Below are 16346 nucleotides of genomic sequence, written 5' to 3'. Positions count from 1 at the left end.
CTAAAAAGCAGCCAACTAACAAATAAAAAAGCAATGACTGCAATGGAGAATCACCATTTGGCAACCATCCTAATGTGACTAATTTAGGTAGAAGTCATCAATGTTAAGGCCAGTAATTCTGTAGGTTTGATGAGGAACAAGATGTTGGCATTATTTTAGAATACCTTCCAACAAAATATTAATTTCAAAGGGAAAAAGATGAATTTAAGATCAAGAAATCTGGCAGATACCAACACATCCAGCTGATCAAGGTTAATGTCACCAGGAGTGGGATGGGTTAATGTCACATGCCTGCCTCCTTATGTGATACACTGAGAAGAGCAAAGCACTGTTTCCATGGTAATCCTGACAAACAAGAGTGTACAAGCTGAGTCTGGTCATGAGGAAATCAGAGAGACCCAGGTTGAGGGTCATCCTATAGCACATAAGGTCTGCACTCCTTAATAAACGCAGTCAAGGACATGGAAATCTTGGTGAAAAGGATATGGAAGTCTTTGTAGTTTTCTGGAAACTTTTCTTAAGTTTAAAGTTATTTTAGGGCCAGGTGCAGTGGCTCATGCCTGTAATTCTGAACTTTGGGAGGCTGGAGGCAGGAGGATCATTTGAGGCTAGGAGTTTGAGACCAGCCTGGGCAACAGTAAGATGCAGTCTCTAAAAAAAATAAAAAAAATTAGCTGGGTGTGGCAGCACACGCCTGTAGCCTCAGCTACTTGAGAGGCTGAGGCAGGAGGATCACTTGAGCCCAGGAGTTTGAGGTTGCTGTGAGCTATGATGACATCACTCCACTCTACCCAGGGTGATAGAGTGATTGATGTGATATACTTCTCAAAACTGTATGTTTCAGATTTGTGCACTTAAAAATATGTACTTATGCCTCAATAAATTTGAAACAGAGGCTAGGTTGCAGTGGCTTATGCCTGTAATCCTAGCACTCTGGAAGGCTGAGGCGGAGAATCCCTTGAGCTCGGGAGTTCAAGACCAACCTGAGCAACAGCAAGACCCTGTCTCTACTAAAAATAGAAAAATTAGCCAGGCGCAGTGGCACATGCCTGTCGTCCCAGCTACTGGCGAGGCTGAGGCAGAAGGATCGCTTGAGCCCATGAGTTGGAGTGAGACAATAAAATTGCAACAGAAAAAAAATAATAACCTAAACCCATAATGTCTTTAGACCTGATCTTTTTCCATCATGCCATCCAAGTGCATAAACCAGAACTTAAATGTCATCCTTACACCCTCCTATCCCCCATCTCCATCCCCCAAATCTAATTAAGAATCACGAGTTTTTATTTAAATGTATCTCCTAAAATCTTTTTATACGTCATCTCCAACACCCTAGACCTCACCTCCATCATCTCACATCTGTACTCCTAGATCCCCTCTAACCCTTCTCCCATTCCATTCTTTATGCAATAGCTAGATTCGTCCAGCACACAGATTAAACTTTCAAAATACAAATATGTTTATATTCATACTCTTGTTTCAAACCGTTTGGCTACTTCTTATCGCTCTTAGCATAATAACAAATTTTTTAACATGGACTTCGAGGGCCTAAATTGGCTGGCACCCACCTCTCTAGCTTAATCTCACATTCCTGCCCCTTCCCTCCCTCCAGGCTTCTTCCCTCACACTTCTTGCCCTCCCCTGTCCCTTAAAAAGAATCTCACATTCCTCTCACCCCTGCCCTCTGTACTCAAGTCACAATAGCATTCTGTCAGTCTTTGGTATTTACTGTGCTCCTTCCAGCTATAGGGACTTTGCACAGACTGTTCCCTCTGGCTGAACACTCTTCTTCCCCCTGATGAACTCCTGCTCGTCCTTGAGATTTCAGTTCAGGTGTCATTTCTTCAGTGAAGCCTTCCATACCAGACCAAATCTCCTCAATATAAACACTAATAGAATTTTTTGCCTCTCCTTAGCACAACTACAATTTTTCATTTCTTGGCCGAATTAATGTTTAATCTTAGATCGTCTTCCCTATAAGCCTTAGGAGAACAGGGATTGTATCTTGTCTTGTTTCCGTAATATCCATAATACCAAATGTACCTGGTACATAGTAGTAGATATTTAAATATTTATTGAATAAAGTCCATAATCAGCTTTCTGTATTTTTTGTTTGCTTATTGATTATTCTCTTTTGTCCAGAGATGGCCATAAAACATGCGCAAAAACCAAGATCTTTACCAACTGTAGCACTGTCAATATTGTCATCTTTTAAAATGGACTTATAAAAGCTTCAAATGATAGTTTACATGCTTTCTCATCAAAGTAAAGGAATAAATACAAAATGTATTCCATAAAACATTTTGGCATTTTAAAATTTGTATTGGACTGACCTTCTTTCATCAAAACCAAGAATAGGATCGACTGGTTTTTGTGGCTTTCTGGGAAGAAATAAAGGAGCAACTTTCATGTTTCCTTAGGAAAAAAAATATTTAGGTTAGTATCAATGTTTATAATCTCCATTTACCTTCAGATAACTTCAAAGTATCTTTTCAAATTTTTAAAAATTTAACTTTTTAATTTAATTAGAAAATTTTATATTGCGATGGCTCACACCTATAATCCCAGCAACTTGGGAGGCTAAGGCAGGAGGATCACTTGAGCCCAGAAATTCAAGCCTACAGGGAGCTATGATCAAGCCACTGCCCTCTGGACTGGGCAACAGATGGAAACCCCATCTCTTAAAGAAAAAAAAAATTTTAAAGAATTTTTTAATATAATGATCTGTTGCCTCAACCTGGTAGTATCAGACTCTCCTAAAGAACTTTTTTTTAAAGTACAGAATCCCATAACCCACTTTGGAAGATTTTTATTCAATATGTCTAGGAAAGAACCTAAAGATGTTTTAAATGATTTTTATGATCAGCTTTAGGGACCACCAACTTAACTAACACTAAAAAGATACACAGAAATGCAATAAATTAAAATATGCTCTATTTCCCTTTGAAAAACTCTTCACTACATCATAATCTTATTTATCAAAATAGAAATAATATGAAATAATTAAAATTTTACATTTTATAAGAGATTAGATTTGCATCATGAGCACATTCAGAACAATCCCCCAAAACATTCTACTATTCATCATAAATGTCAATAAATCTGATCACCTGGTACATTTTTAGTAGACTTGCTAAGTTTTTTTCCAAGCACATCATTCAAACACTGAAGTTTCTTCTGATTTTTCTCTGGCTGCTTTGAAGAAGGAGGACTTGAATCTATTATTATTACAGAGTCCTATGACAAAATAAGAAAAAAAAATTTAAATATATCATATAATTACTGTCATTAAAATTTCAAAAGAACTACAGTGATAGCAACCATGGACAAGGATAGGCACAGTGGCTCACACGAGGCAGGGGCATCACTTGAGCCCAGGAATTTGAGACCAGCCTGGGCAACATAGCAAGACCCCATCTCTACAAAAAAATTTTAAAAAATCAGCCAGGCATGGTGGAACACCTCTTTAGTTCTAGCTAATCGGGAGGCTGAGGCAGGAGATCACTTGAGCCTAGGAGTACAGTAAGGTTACAGTAAGCTATGACTGCACCACTACACTCTAGCCTAGGTGACAGATCAAGACCCCCTCCCCCCCCGCCAAAAAAGTCAAAATAATTAAATTAGTGGCTCCATAATGCCCCGCCGGACATTATCTGATTGAAACAGAAAACACATGATAGAATGGTAGGACTCTATGCTTACATCACACAAGTTTACATGGTATCAGAGTGGGTTTATTACAACCAAGAGCTTTCTTTTTTAAAAAAGCAACTAATAGACTATATTCCAAATAAAAGAATCAATATGACCAAGCTATTAACATTCTAGTTAGACCCCTTTTAAAACTATACATCCTAGAAATGTATTAGAATGAAGTCTGATATTTTCCTGTGGTCAGCTTACATTTATTAAGCACCTACCATGTGTGAAGCAATATAGAAGGAATTGGGAATACACAGGCAAATAAAATTCAAGAATTGGCCTCCAATGTTACATTAGGGTTTACAGAACAGAGGAAGAACTAGTCCATGCATAGATGGCAATAATACAGTGGAGTGAGAGCAACATTGACTGAAGTTCCAAAAAACAAGAAAAATAAAGTACATAGAGGGAAGGAAACTATTTGTCTTGAAGGCATCAGCACAGCTTTCAGGAGGTGGTGGCGGAATGTTCATAAGATTAGTCAAAATAGCAAAAAAATGGAAACAACCCAAATGTCCACTAACTGATGAATGTGCAAATAAATGTAGTATAGGCATACAATGGGATATTATCTGGCAATAAAAAGAAATGAAATACTGAGGTTTACAACATAGATAATCTTAAAATTAAATCCTAAGTAAAAGAAGCCAGACACAAAGGACCACATGTTATATGATACCATTCACATGAAATGTCCATAACAGGCAAATCTATAGAGACAGAAAGCAGATTAGTAGTTGGCTAGGGAGGAGGGAATGAGGGATTGGGAAGTGACAGCTAAGGGAAATGGGGTTTCTTTTTGGGGTAATGAAAATGTTCTAAAATTGATTGTGGTGATGGACACGCAACTCTGTGAATATACTAAAAGCCACACTTTGAATGGTGAATTGTATAGTATGGGAGTTATATCTTGATAAAGCTATTTTTCAAAAAAGAAGAGGTAGTGGCATTTAGCAACATCTTAAAATTTGAGTAGGAATTCATCAGGTAGAAGAGAGTACTTGGAAGCTATATTTCAAACTGAGCCAATAAAATGAAAACAGTGAAAGCTGCACCATTTGGGGAGAAATGAATAGTGTTACTAGGGCAAAGAGTTGTTTTGAGGGGAGGGAAGAGCTAGTTCAGCCTATGAAGGATCTTGAGTTACTTGAGAAAAATTTGGACTGTATTCTGTAGACAAAAGCAGCCAAAGGCCTTTGAAGCAGAAATAAAAATGATATTCCTTCTACTACTTCAAAGCTATCACACAAAGCTACTTTGTAACTTTATAATGGTGTCCTTCTCCCACTCCAAACAACAAAATAGGACAGATTTTCTACCAATAGATATTTGTTAATACTTACTTCTATTTCTGACAATTTCTTCTTTTCAGGAAGTATCTGATGTCTAGAGGAACGCCTTAAGGGTACCGCTATTTCTTCAGTGGCCTTTGATCTACTGATGTGTAAAGCTTTTGCTTTTTCAATCAATTGTTTTGCTTTTGATATATTTTTTGAAGCATTGCTTGCCTAGATAAAAATTTGAAATATTAATTTAGATTGCTGATGAATATTTAATAGTAATATATAATAACAGAAAAAATACAATTGCAAATCACATTAAATAATCAACAAAGTTCTGGCAGTCTTACTGATCACAAATAAAAAAGAAGAATTAAAAATTAAAAAAAACCCCAAAGAAGTAGTTATTCAAATCTACCAAGAATTTTAAATTAAAATATGTCTGGTTATAATTAGTTTGCCTTTGTTTCTTACTTGAAATTGTCCAAATATATTTAAACATGTACAAAACACCCAGAAGGATATCTTTAGTATAGATTTGGCAATCTATTTTTTATGTTAGTCTTCAAATTCAAGCAAATAACTTTCCAAATATAAATAGTTACTCAGCCTACTAAATGCAAGGCTCTGGGTTGGATACTATAAAGGAAAAAATTTATAATACATGAACCTAGGCCTCAAGGTACTTACATAGGATAGAGGAGAAAGACCAAGAACAGACAGGTATAGTACAATTATATAGTATACATTATTATTGTGTGTACTAGTGTGTGTATATATACATCACACATACATACACATAGAGACAGAGACACAGAGAATGATATACACCAGGTACATAAAAAATATGTCATAACTTTAAGAGTTGAGAATACTTTATGATGAATCTTTCAGAGCAAAGCTAAAAGTGTATTATGGTATGGAAAAGAGCACTAGGTAAGAATAAAGTCTGGCCTTCAGGCCTAGCTCTGCCGTTGGTGCACAATGTGACCATGTGCGTTTAAATATTATCTTCTAGAATTCAGAGAATGTACTTTCCATATTCTGAGTTCTATAGGATTTTATGTTGGAATTAAAAACACACACAGCAAGATGTAAATCAGTTTACATTATATGATCCCTTTAAAAAAAGATAATATAGCTATTTAAGCACAGAAAAAAGTCTGGAAGGATAAACATGTAACTCATATAACTATTAAATTATTATTTGGAAGGATAAACACTAAACTGTTATGACCATGGGGCTCTTAGGAAAACCAGTTTACTCCTCATTCTCTAAAAACATGAAAAATCTCTCCCAGAAAATTACTAAGATTTTCTCCTAGATCTAGTACATAAGCCTGGATAAGGCTTCAGAGAACAAGGGCCCTGTGGTAAGAGGTTCACTGACAGACTATGAGATAAAATAACCGATTTAAGTAATTTCGAAAGGGACCCAATTTGGATACATTTAATTTTGACATTGGTCTTGCTGGAAAATTTATTACTGAATCCCAATTCTAAGCAGTACATGATGCAAACAAAGGCACAATATTTCTAAAATTAAAGTTGAAGTTATCCTCTAGAATTATTATCAGGCAGAACAAAATATATGGGATAAAGTTCACCTCAGAGACTTTTTAATCTTTAGCTATGGTACAGTCAGCTTTCCAATAGGCTAAGGACTATCTTTCTAACTACTCATAGTTGTATGACTCTAGGAAAGATTCTTCCCAGAGTCACACATAAAAACACATTTCCTCATCTCATGAACTAACTGCAAGTTTGTTCATCTATAAAACAGGGTTAAATGATATTTACTTTATGAGAATTTCCACTATTATATCCACTAAGAAAAAAATTTTTTAAATATTTACTTTATGACAATAATGATATGAGTACTAAGCACAGTGTCTAGAATGTGATAAGCAGTCAAAAGTATGACGCTGTTAAATAAAAAAAAGAGATACCAACTTTCTGTAGCAGTGGTTTTCACCCAAAGATTGTATCAGTGTCACCTTGACGGCTTTTTCAAAACACACATACCTATACCTACTCACCCTGGAGAGAATCCAATTCGCCCATGGTGGGGACAAGCAGCTTAGTTTGCAGAACCAACTAAACTATTCTTATATATCATACCTCTCCCTTTAGAGCTGTCATTTTTCAAGTAGGGGTGGTTTTTTCCCCTCCAGGGGATATTTAATGTCTGCAGACATTTTCTGTCACAACTATAGGAGATGAGGTGCTACTGGCATCTTATGGGTAGAGGCCAGGGTTGCTGCTAAATATCCTACAATGCACAGGACAGCCCTCCACAACAAAGAATTATCCACCCAAAACATCAACAATAGCAAGATTGAAGAACTTTACTTATGAGTCTCTAAGCTATAGAAATAAACCAAAAATTCAATCATGACCTATAGGCAGACTGAATGTGTCCCCCCAGAATTCATACGTTGAAATCCTAACCCCCAATGTGATGATATTAGGAGGTGGGGCCTTTAGGAAGTAATTATGTCATGAGGGTGGAGCCTTCACTCAGCCTGTTCTCCACCATGTGAGGTCATCTGCAAACCTTACCAGACACTGGATAGACTAGCCCTTTGATCTTGGACTTCCTAATCCCCAGAACTATGAGAAATAAATTTCTGCGGTTTAAGTCACCAGCCCATAATTTGTTATAGCAGCCCAAACTAAGACAGGCAGCCTTAGAGAAAATTATTGGAATGTAAACTAAGAAAGCTTTTTATAGGTAAATTATACTCTGCCCTTATCGATTGCATTCACCTCACAATAAGATATCTTAATAAAATATCTTAATAAACTAACTAGAGGAATGGAATAATAGTGAAAAATAATACAGGGTTATAGTTAACCAATTTGTGAAATATATGAATTTTCTTTTAGCTTATTACTTCCAATAGTAGTGTGAGTTTTTTGTTTTATTTTTAGGGAAACAGAATGCCACTTTTAGGACTCTCTACTATTTTAATTACCTTTCTAGTTGGAGAAGTAAAATCTCCATCAGTTGCTTCAGATTTCTCAGATCTTTTCTTAGATTTTTTCTTAGACTTTTTGGGAGTACTAATTCTGGTGAATTTCATTCTGAAAAAAAGATAAAGTATTCAGAAACATTTTCATGATTACAATGTATAAGAATCTCAATTAAATACGGATAAAAACCAACTAGTGCTCCAATTTCTAGACTGTTCTAAAACAGGAAGAAAAAAATGACTCCATCAGTTTCAAACCACTGATTCAAAAGGAAGCCAAATTTTATTATTTCCTTTAGAAATAATGAGCTTTATAGAAAATTAGGCTTTAGGATCATTCTTATATTAGCCAGAACCAGTATGTAAGCACAATATATACTTCATAGCGCATGGGTCAATTTACTCAAGAAATAACATTCTATGTTTTTTTTTTTTTTTAAAGATGGGGCTTCACTCTGTCACCCAGGCTGGATTGCAGTGGCTTGATCACAGTTCACTGTGGCCTCAAAGTCCTGGGCTCAAACGATCCTCAGATCGCTACTCCTGAGTAGCTAGGACTACAAGTATATGCCACCATGCCCAGCTAGTTTATTTTTTGTAGAGATGGTGTCTCACTATCTTGCCCAGGCTGGTCTCAAACTCCTGGCCTCAAGCAATCCTCCTCCCTCGGCCTCCCAAAGTGCTGAGATTACAGATTATTTTTAATCTCTTTTTATAATCTCAATGCACAGATTTCGTATTTCAAGGATATTTCTGTAGGAATTAGCAATTGTGATGAGTAAGAGTTTAGCTCATCTAAAATATATCTAGAACTCTTCTGGAATTAAGCCTGACTTTAAATTAAATGTGGAAAACAAGAAGCATTTTTCAAACTGTTCTTTTTCTAATAAATCAGATGTTTTCTAGAAAAAAATAATACCCTCCAATACTTCATGTATTTTCCTCCCCAGGTAATAATACATGCAGAATACTAGAACAAAACAAAACTTTACCTAATAGGGCTCTCTGAATCAGAGGGTACTGTTATTAATTCCGCTGTATATAAGCTATGCTTTTCTGATAAGCTGGCTGCTTTTGGAGTGGAAGCCTTTACTGGACTATTATCTCGTGCGTCTTCAGAATCAATATCTCTAATGGTTACTGGAGTAGGCATGCTTCTACTTCTTACAGACCTTCTGGCTGACTTGGGCGTGGAAACAATTACCAAGCTGTCTTCAGGTTCAGCTTTAGAACACATAACCTTATCATCTTTAACTGGTGTGCTGGTTTTTCTTGATGATTTATTGTTACACAAACGGGAAGTCTTTAAAGGGTCATCACTTGCTACACAAACAATACTTTCACTGTTAAATAAAGTGCTGCTTTTGAAAACTTCTGTTTTCTTTTGTCTTAAACTCATTCTTATCCTATTTTGATTTTGTTTATCTTTGAAGGAAAAGGTTGTTTCTTTCTTTTGAGTATTTCCCTCTAGGTTTTCACCTGGAATAGCCCCAGTATCTAATGTTTTCTTACCCTTTTTCTTTAGTTTTTTACTTTTTGCCTTAGGAAAACTTCCTTTATCAGTATGTGATTGTGAATTGTCATTATTTGAAACTATTTGAATACCAGGATTTTCCATGATTTTTTTAGAATTATTATCTCTTCCTTCCTCATTTAGAGATTTTTCATTAAGGTCTTTCTGCTTATCAGAAGACTTTTTAACTCCATTTTTAAGTGCATCTGATGCTGGCTGCCTAAATGCTTTCATAAATTGCTGTCTTTCTTCTAGAGTGCATTTTGGTTTCACCACTTCAGAATTTCCGGCTTCCAACACTGCCAATTCTAATTCTTCCTCCTGTATAACAACATTAGATTTTCTTTTCTGAATTGTCTGTTCATTCTCAGGATCAGATAGACTATTTTCCATTTCAAGTTGCTTTTGTTTCAAGAAAATTTGAGGTATTTTTCCCATCTTTTTGGGGGGAATAGGGTGAACTTGTGCAAGAACAGTAACTGTCTTAAAGTGTACCTGCTGGGAAATTTCACAGTTTTCTGTATCACCTATATAACCACCTTTGACTATTTCTTCAACAGTTTCAGAAGGTACACAAATTGACATTGTTGAGTCCGGTATCTGTTCCACTTTATTTTCCCTGTGACTTTTTAAAAATTCCTCATATGATACAGTTATTGTATTATCATTTAACTGGGCTACTTTAGTTACATTATCTCTAGAGTTTACATTATTTGTAGTAGTCTCAATTTCATCAGTCAGGAAAGGCATGATTTGTTTACTATCTTCACCATCTTTTTTAAGCAGATTTACTTCCTCTGCCAAGGGTAAACTTTCGGATAGATCTATCACATCTCTGCGCTTCCTTTTTCTCAACTTTTTGCAATCATTTTTCGTGGTCCCTTGTTGAGGATTTGTATTTTTAGAATTTTTCTTGGAGGTCATAGTACTTGAGTGATTTTTTATATCCTGGACGCTTTCTGCAAGTACCTCCACATGTTTCTTGTAGAGTGAAACAGAAGTACTACTTTCCACAAAACTGTTATTTAAACTAGAATCTTCTTTGCTATCATCACTATTAATTTCAATTGGAGATTCATTTTCAGTTTTAATATTATTTAGTTGATGAGATAAATTAACCTTCTTTCCTTTCTTCTTAAACTCTTTATTTGAGAACATTTCCAAAGGTGCCTTATAGTCTCTGCTACTGTCAATGGACAATGATGCAGATGACTTTATCTTGCACTCTCTCGTTGATTTTGTCTTCTCCTTTGTGGGTGAAGTCTTTCTAAAATAATCCAGAATATTACTGGGTTTCGGTGAAGCAAAAACTCTGTCTCCAGTCCTTCCTACTGGTGATAAATATTTTGTAATTGTTTTGCATGAAGATCTGTCACCATCTTTCCTTCGCTTTTTGCATGGCTAGCAATTTAAAAGAAAAAAAGGCATTTATTTCAAGCAAAATAATACAAAATATAAATTTTAAACATGATCTAATAATTTAAGTAATTGGATAAAAATAAAGGAAGGCTTCTTTAGGTGAAAAACGTGATCTATTCAAAAGAAAATGAGCTATGAACTTTAAAGTTAAATCTATATTCAAATCTCAATTTCATATCAAGCTGTACACTCACAGTTTGTGTACTTTACTGTATACAGATTATACTTCAAGAGAAGTTTATATTAAAACAAAACCAAGGACACTATACTTATAAGAAAATTTATTAATTTCTCTTGGCCTCTGTTTATAACCTTTGAAAAGCACTACCCGCCCCACAGAATCTATACTAAACACCCTACATAAAAATACATTAAGTCTGACACATGGTAGGAACCTTACAAATATTAATTCCATTCCCTTTTTACTTTTTTAGTTAAAAATACACACATTATTCTATTTCTAAGAAACAGACACTTAGTGAACAAGCCCAACATCCCAAAATATACCAACAAAGTAGAAATTATGGTGAAAGATCACAAGAACATCTACTACAAATTCAGTGGTTTTAGTTTGCTCCTAAAAGTTACAACCTCTCTCCTGCATTAGCTATTACTCTCACAGTATCAAGATGATTATAATGCTAAGCATAATTATATTTTTGTTGGTCATAAATTAGTAATCTACATTGACTTTAAATAAGGGGGAGTAAAAATAAACAAAGTAACTTACATAATAGAAAACAGTATCAACTTATTGGTTATAAAAAGTCACATCAAAAAATAAATAAATAAAATAAAAAATAAAAAAGTCCCATCAGTCTTTTCTTTAATTTTAACTTCTCTCAGTTCATTTGTTAGAATAAACTTGCCAGAATAACAAGGACATTTCTTCAAAGATAAGTAATGAATGGAGGATTTATATTTCCAGAAAATTAAAACATATTATAAAGCTATCATGATTAAAAGCATAGTATTGCAGGGGAGGGAGGAAAATAAAAATAAAAAAGAAAAGAAAAAAAGCATAGCACTGACACAGGAATAAGCAAGCAGCTCAATGGAATGAACTAGAAAACATAAAACAGGCCAAACACAGTGGCTCATGCCTGTAATCCTAGCACTTTGGAGGCCAAGGCTAGAGGATCACTTGAGGCCAGGAGTTCAAGACCAGCCTGAGCACCAAAGCAAGATCCCATCTCTATAAAAAGAAGTATAAAAATTAGCTGGCCTTGGTGGTATGCGCCTGTAGTCCCAGTTACTGGGGAGGCTGAGGTAGGAGGATCGCTTGGGCCCACGAGTTTGAGGTTGTAATGAGCTATGATGGACACCACAGCATTCTAGCCTGGGCAGCAGAGAGAAACCCTGTTTCAAATAATAAATAAATAAATAAAAATTTTTAAGATAGAAAACCAAAAACAGACATAAGTATATATTTAAAAACTTAGATATGGTAAAATAGTATTCAAGTTAGTGGGCAAAAAAGCAGTTAATAAATGCTACTGGGACAAATTTCTAACCATTTGGATAAATATGAGGCAAAATAAATTATAGACAGGTTAAAATTGTATATGTTAAAATGAAATCATAAATGTATTAGAAAAATGCTAATGAGTTATTATTTATAACTCTGAGATGGTATCACAGGCAGTATACAATAGGTTGGAGTCAGGCAGATCTAAGTTTACGTGCTAGCTCTGACATCTACTGGTGTGGAACCTTAAGCAAATTATTTTTAACTTTTTAAAAAAAAATTTTTCTTTTCTTTCTTTCTTTTTTTTTTTTTGAGACAGAATCTTGCTCTCTTGCCCTGGGTAGAGTGCGGTGGCGTCATCACAGGGGACTGCAACCTCAAACCTCTGGGCTCAAACGATCCTCCTGCTTCAGCCTCCTGAGTAGCTGAAACTACAGGCACGGGCCACCAAGCCTGGCTAATTTTTTGGTAGAGACTGGGGTCTTACTCTTGCTCAGGCTGGACTTGAACTCCTGACTCCAAGGAATCTTCCTGCCTTGGGCTCCCAGGGTGCTAGGATTCCAGGTGTGAGCCACCACACCTGGCCACTTTTTAAAAATTTTTAATTTAACTTTCTTTGAATTACTTTTTAATCTCCTTTCACCTGTACAACACAGATAATAATATCTCATCACAGTGTTGATACTAACCAAAATAATGTGTATAAGGCCCTTACCCTTACCATACTAAACAGCATCATTATGAAATAGGCTCTCCAAGCAGGGTACCAAAAGCAGAAACTGTCACCAAAAGACTGACCATACAAAAATCAAGAACTGTGTAAATCAAGTACCAGAGAAATTCTCCTTCACACCTGAGACAAGCTCAAACGCGTATCAACGTAACAACTACTATCAAGTAGACAAAAGTCACTCCATCGTAAAAAAACTAAGAGTCACAGTTAAATGAAGATACATCTTAGCTCAAGTCAAGGATGCCAAGATACACACTTCAGTTAGAAAGCTAGCCTGAGATGAAAAGGTGTAAACATATAGCAAGTCTATCTTAACATGCTAGCGCACTACTTCATGGTATTGGAATCTCATTATTACAATGATTGCTTAGTGCATTGCACTGAAACCTGATAAACACAGGAGAACATCTGCACACCACGCTGGGACTCCTAACCGCTGTATATTAAGCTCTGGAGCCATAAGAAACAGATTTCTGTACTAAGTAGCTTGTTTGATTCCTATAGTGACACTCTAAGTGGCATTGTTAGAACAGGTAAATGTATGAACTGGTTGAACTTAAAGATTTTGTTCAACGCTAAAGTTCTATGATTCCATATTATGAACCCAGAACTTGACTTCGTGACACGTCAAAAGTCCAAAACATCATGGTCCACCAACATATCGGGATCTGGGAACTGGCCATGGTAACTTAAATTCCGATTTATCTCACAATCCCAGGGCTTGTCAGGACTTATCACGACTCTAAGAAACGACACACTTTGGCAACTGTTTCACACAATGTCCCTCGTTTCCCCTCATAGAGGCAAAATCGGGAGCACCTTCCACACACTCCAGGCCCCCAACACACAGAGAAAAGAACTCGACAGATACTCGACCTCACCTCAATCTCGTAATCCTTCACGGGAGGGGGTGCAGCTGCAGCCGCCATGGCTAAGACCCCCACCATGCTCCCTGCTTCCCGGAATCCCGGCTCCTAGGACCTTACGCGGTCCGGGCCGGCCTTCTTGGAAGCCATGGAGGCGGCCCGCTCCGGTAGGAGCGACTTGCTGGGCTGCCGAGTCCGTCTCGGATTCCCCGCGCTCACCGGCACGGAGCCGGCGCAGAGGCTGGGCCCAGCTCAGCGAAGCCGAAGGCGGAAAGAGGCGGTGAGAAAGCGCGGGCAGCGAGGCGCCTGGGGCGCGGCCCCTGTGTGCAGGGTGCCGCCAAGGCGGGCACTCCAGGATGATAGCTGGAGACTGGGGCCCAGGTGGGGACAGCAAGCGGAAAGCAGATCGGACCGAAGGGCTTCGGAGGGAGTTCTTGTCAATTGGGTTTTCGCGCCGTCCAGAGCGCAGGGGGCGGAGTTTACGGCTGCTTCTGGAGGCTGAGCGGACGGTGAGCCGAGAGGGCCAAGACTCTTCCCTGGGCGAAAGTGTGGGAAGCGGTGGAATTTATCATAAAGGCAGCCGAGAAATTGGAGATTTGAACTTTTGTCCAGTTTCACCGTTGAGGATGCAATTTGACTAGGTCACCTGCTCAGTTGATAGCAGAGTTGCAACTTAGACTCTTGAAGACCTAGGCTAGCCCCTTTTTGAAAGTGGATATTTTAAAAATACAGAAAAGGAAATAATTGATCACATTGCTACCACCTAGAATAAGAGGTTAATGTTTTGGCGAGCGTCCTATTTTGAGATACTCCCTTCGGGGTCCGAAATTTCGACTTTGATATTCTTTCAACTGCACAGTGTCCAAGAGTCATGTTATGCAAACTGATTTTAAAGATTGACATAATTGTGCCCATCTTTATAGTATTTGTTATTGTCGTAACATAGGGAGTACAAATTTATCCAGTGAAATTAGTGGTAAATACTTTTCCTTTCAAACTTAATCCTGGATAAGGTTTTTCAGGAAGGGAAGAATGCACTGTTTTCAGTCTTATTCTAACTATATACTGTTTTGCTGTTTTGGTTTGGGTTTTTTTTATAACTCACATACCGTAAGAACGTTGTCCAAGGTGGGGGGGGGGGGGAAATGTGAGAAGGACGGAGATGAGAGATGGGAAAATTACAAGGAAAACTAAAAGTCTCCTTTGACTTCCAGCCCAAACTCGGCCTCTTCCTTTTCTTCCCAGCGGCAGCCACTATTATCTATTTGGTAGGTGGCATTGCAGCCTTTTAAAATACTTTTACATACACATATGTATCCATAGAAAAATCTTTACTTTTGTTTTTATTTACATAAATAGTAATACCATAAATATCACTCAGCAAAAAATTTTGCTTTTTTCACTCAACATTGTTTTCAAGACTCATCCATGATACATGTAGATTGCATTCATTCCCTTTCTTTCCTAAGCATTCTATGCAATAATGTATTACATTTTATCCATATATTTCCTTTTTGATGAACATTTAGGTTGTCTCCAATTTTCTGTTATTTGAACAATGAGTCAATGAACAGTCGTGTTCTTGTCTTCTTGGACACCTGTAATGTTTCCCTAGGGTACACATCTAGAAGTAGAATTGCTGGCTTATAGGGTACGTCTCCAGTGCTGTTTATTCTTCTGAATTACAAAGTATTTAGAGTACATTGATTTTTTTTAAGGATTTGCACTGAGTTTATTTTTAGATTTGTAGTTAGTATTTTATTGTCTCTTATTTAGGAGCTCTTGATATTTATCTCTTTTATTTTATTTTAAATTTTTTAAGAGACAGGGTCTCACTCTGTTGCCCAGACTGGTGTGCAGTGGCATGATCATAGCTCACTGCAGCCTCAAACTCCTGGGCTCAACCAGTCCTCCAACCTCAGCCTCCCAAGTAGCTGGGACTACAGGCACATGCCATCACGCCCAGCTAATTTTTCTATTTTTTGTAAAGACATGACCAAAGTATTCTGAACTAAATCCATGTTTTCCAAGTAACTCTATTTACAACTTGATTTTCCACCTGTTGTGATTTTTTTCAACAATTATATTTTTTTAATCTTTTTTTTGCTAATCTTCTCTGTATCGTTCCAATTTTAGTATATGTGCTGCCGAAGCAAGCACAACAATTATATTCTTTATTTATTTTTGAGACAAAGTCACACTCTGTCACCCAGGCTGGAAAGCAGTGACACTCACTGCAGCTTTGAACTCCTGGCTTCAAGTGATCCTCTTGCCTCAGTCTCCTGAGTAGCTAGGACTAACAGGCACCACCACACCTTGCTAATTTTTAAATTTTTTTGTAGAGATGGGGTTTCACTATGTTGCCCAGGCTTGTCTCAAACTTCTGGCCT

At 37.0% G+C, this 16346-nt stretch overlaps 1 protein-coding gene and 1 pseudogene across 1 annotated transcript in view; both read right to left on the bottom strand.

The window, feature by feature from the left end:
* ATAD5 (ATPase family AAA domain containing 5) overlaps positions 1–14037 on the bottom strand; it is a 42460-nt gene extending 28423 nt beyond the window's left edge. Inside the window, exons 1-6 of the mRNA XM_069482269.1 lie at positions 13972–14037; positions 8950–10871; positions 7961–8069; positions 5046–5210; positions 3111–3237; positions 2334–2415 (exon numbers count right to left, since the gene is read on the bottom strand). Of these exons, the coding sequence (XP_069338370.1) occupies positions 2334–2415; positions 3111–3237; positions 5046–5210; positions 7961–8069; positions 8950–10871; positions 13972–14037 (2471 nt within the window). The remainder of the gene's footprint in view (positions 1–2333; positions 2416–3110; positions 3238–5045; positions 5211–7960; positions 8070–8949; positions 10872–13971) is intronic.
* A 2023-nt stretch (positions 14038–16060) lies between these two features.
* LOC138392737 (U6 spliceosomal RNA) lies at positions 16061–16116 on the bottom strand (annotated as a pseudogene).
* Between the last annotated feature and the right edge of the window lie 230 nt (positions 16117–16346).

Source organism: Eulemur rufifrons, chromosome 9 (assembly GCF_041146395.1).
Source record: "Eulemur rufifrons isolate Redbay chromosome 9, OSU_ERuf_1, whole genome shotgun sequence".
NCBI classification, from domain to species: Eukaryota; Metazoa; Chordata; class Mammalia; order Primates; family Lemuridae; genus Eulemur; species Eulemur rufifrons.
Note: the sequence above shows the minus strand (reverse complement) of the source record. Positions and strands in the feature narration are given on the sequence as shown.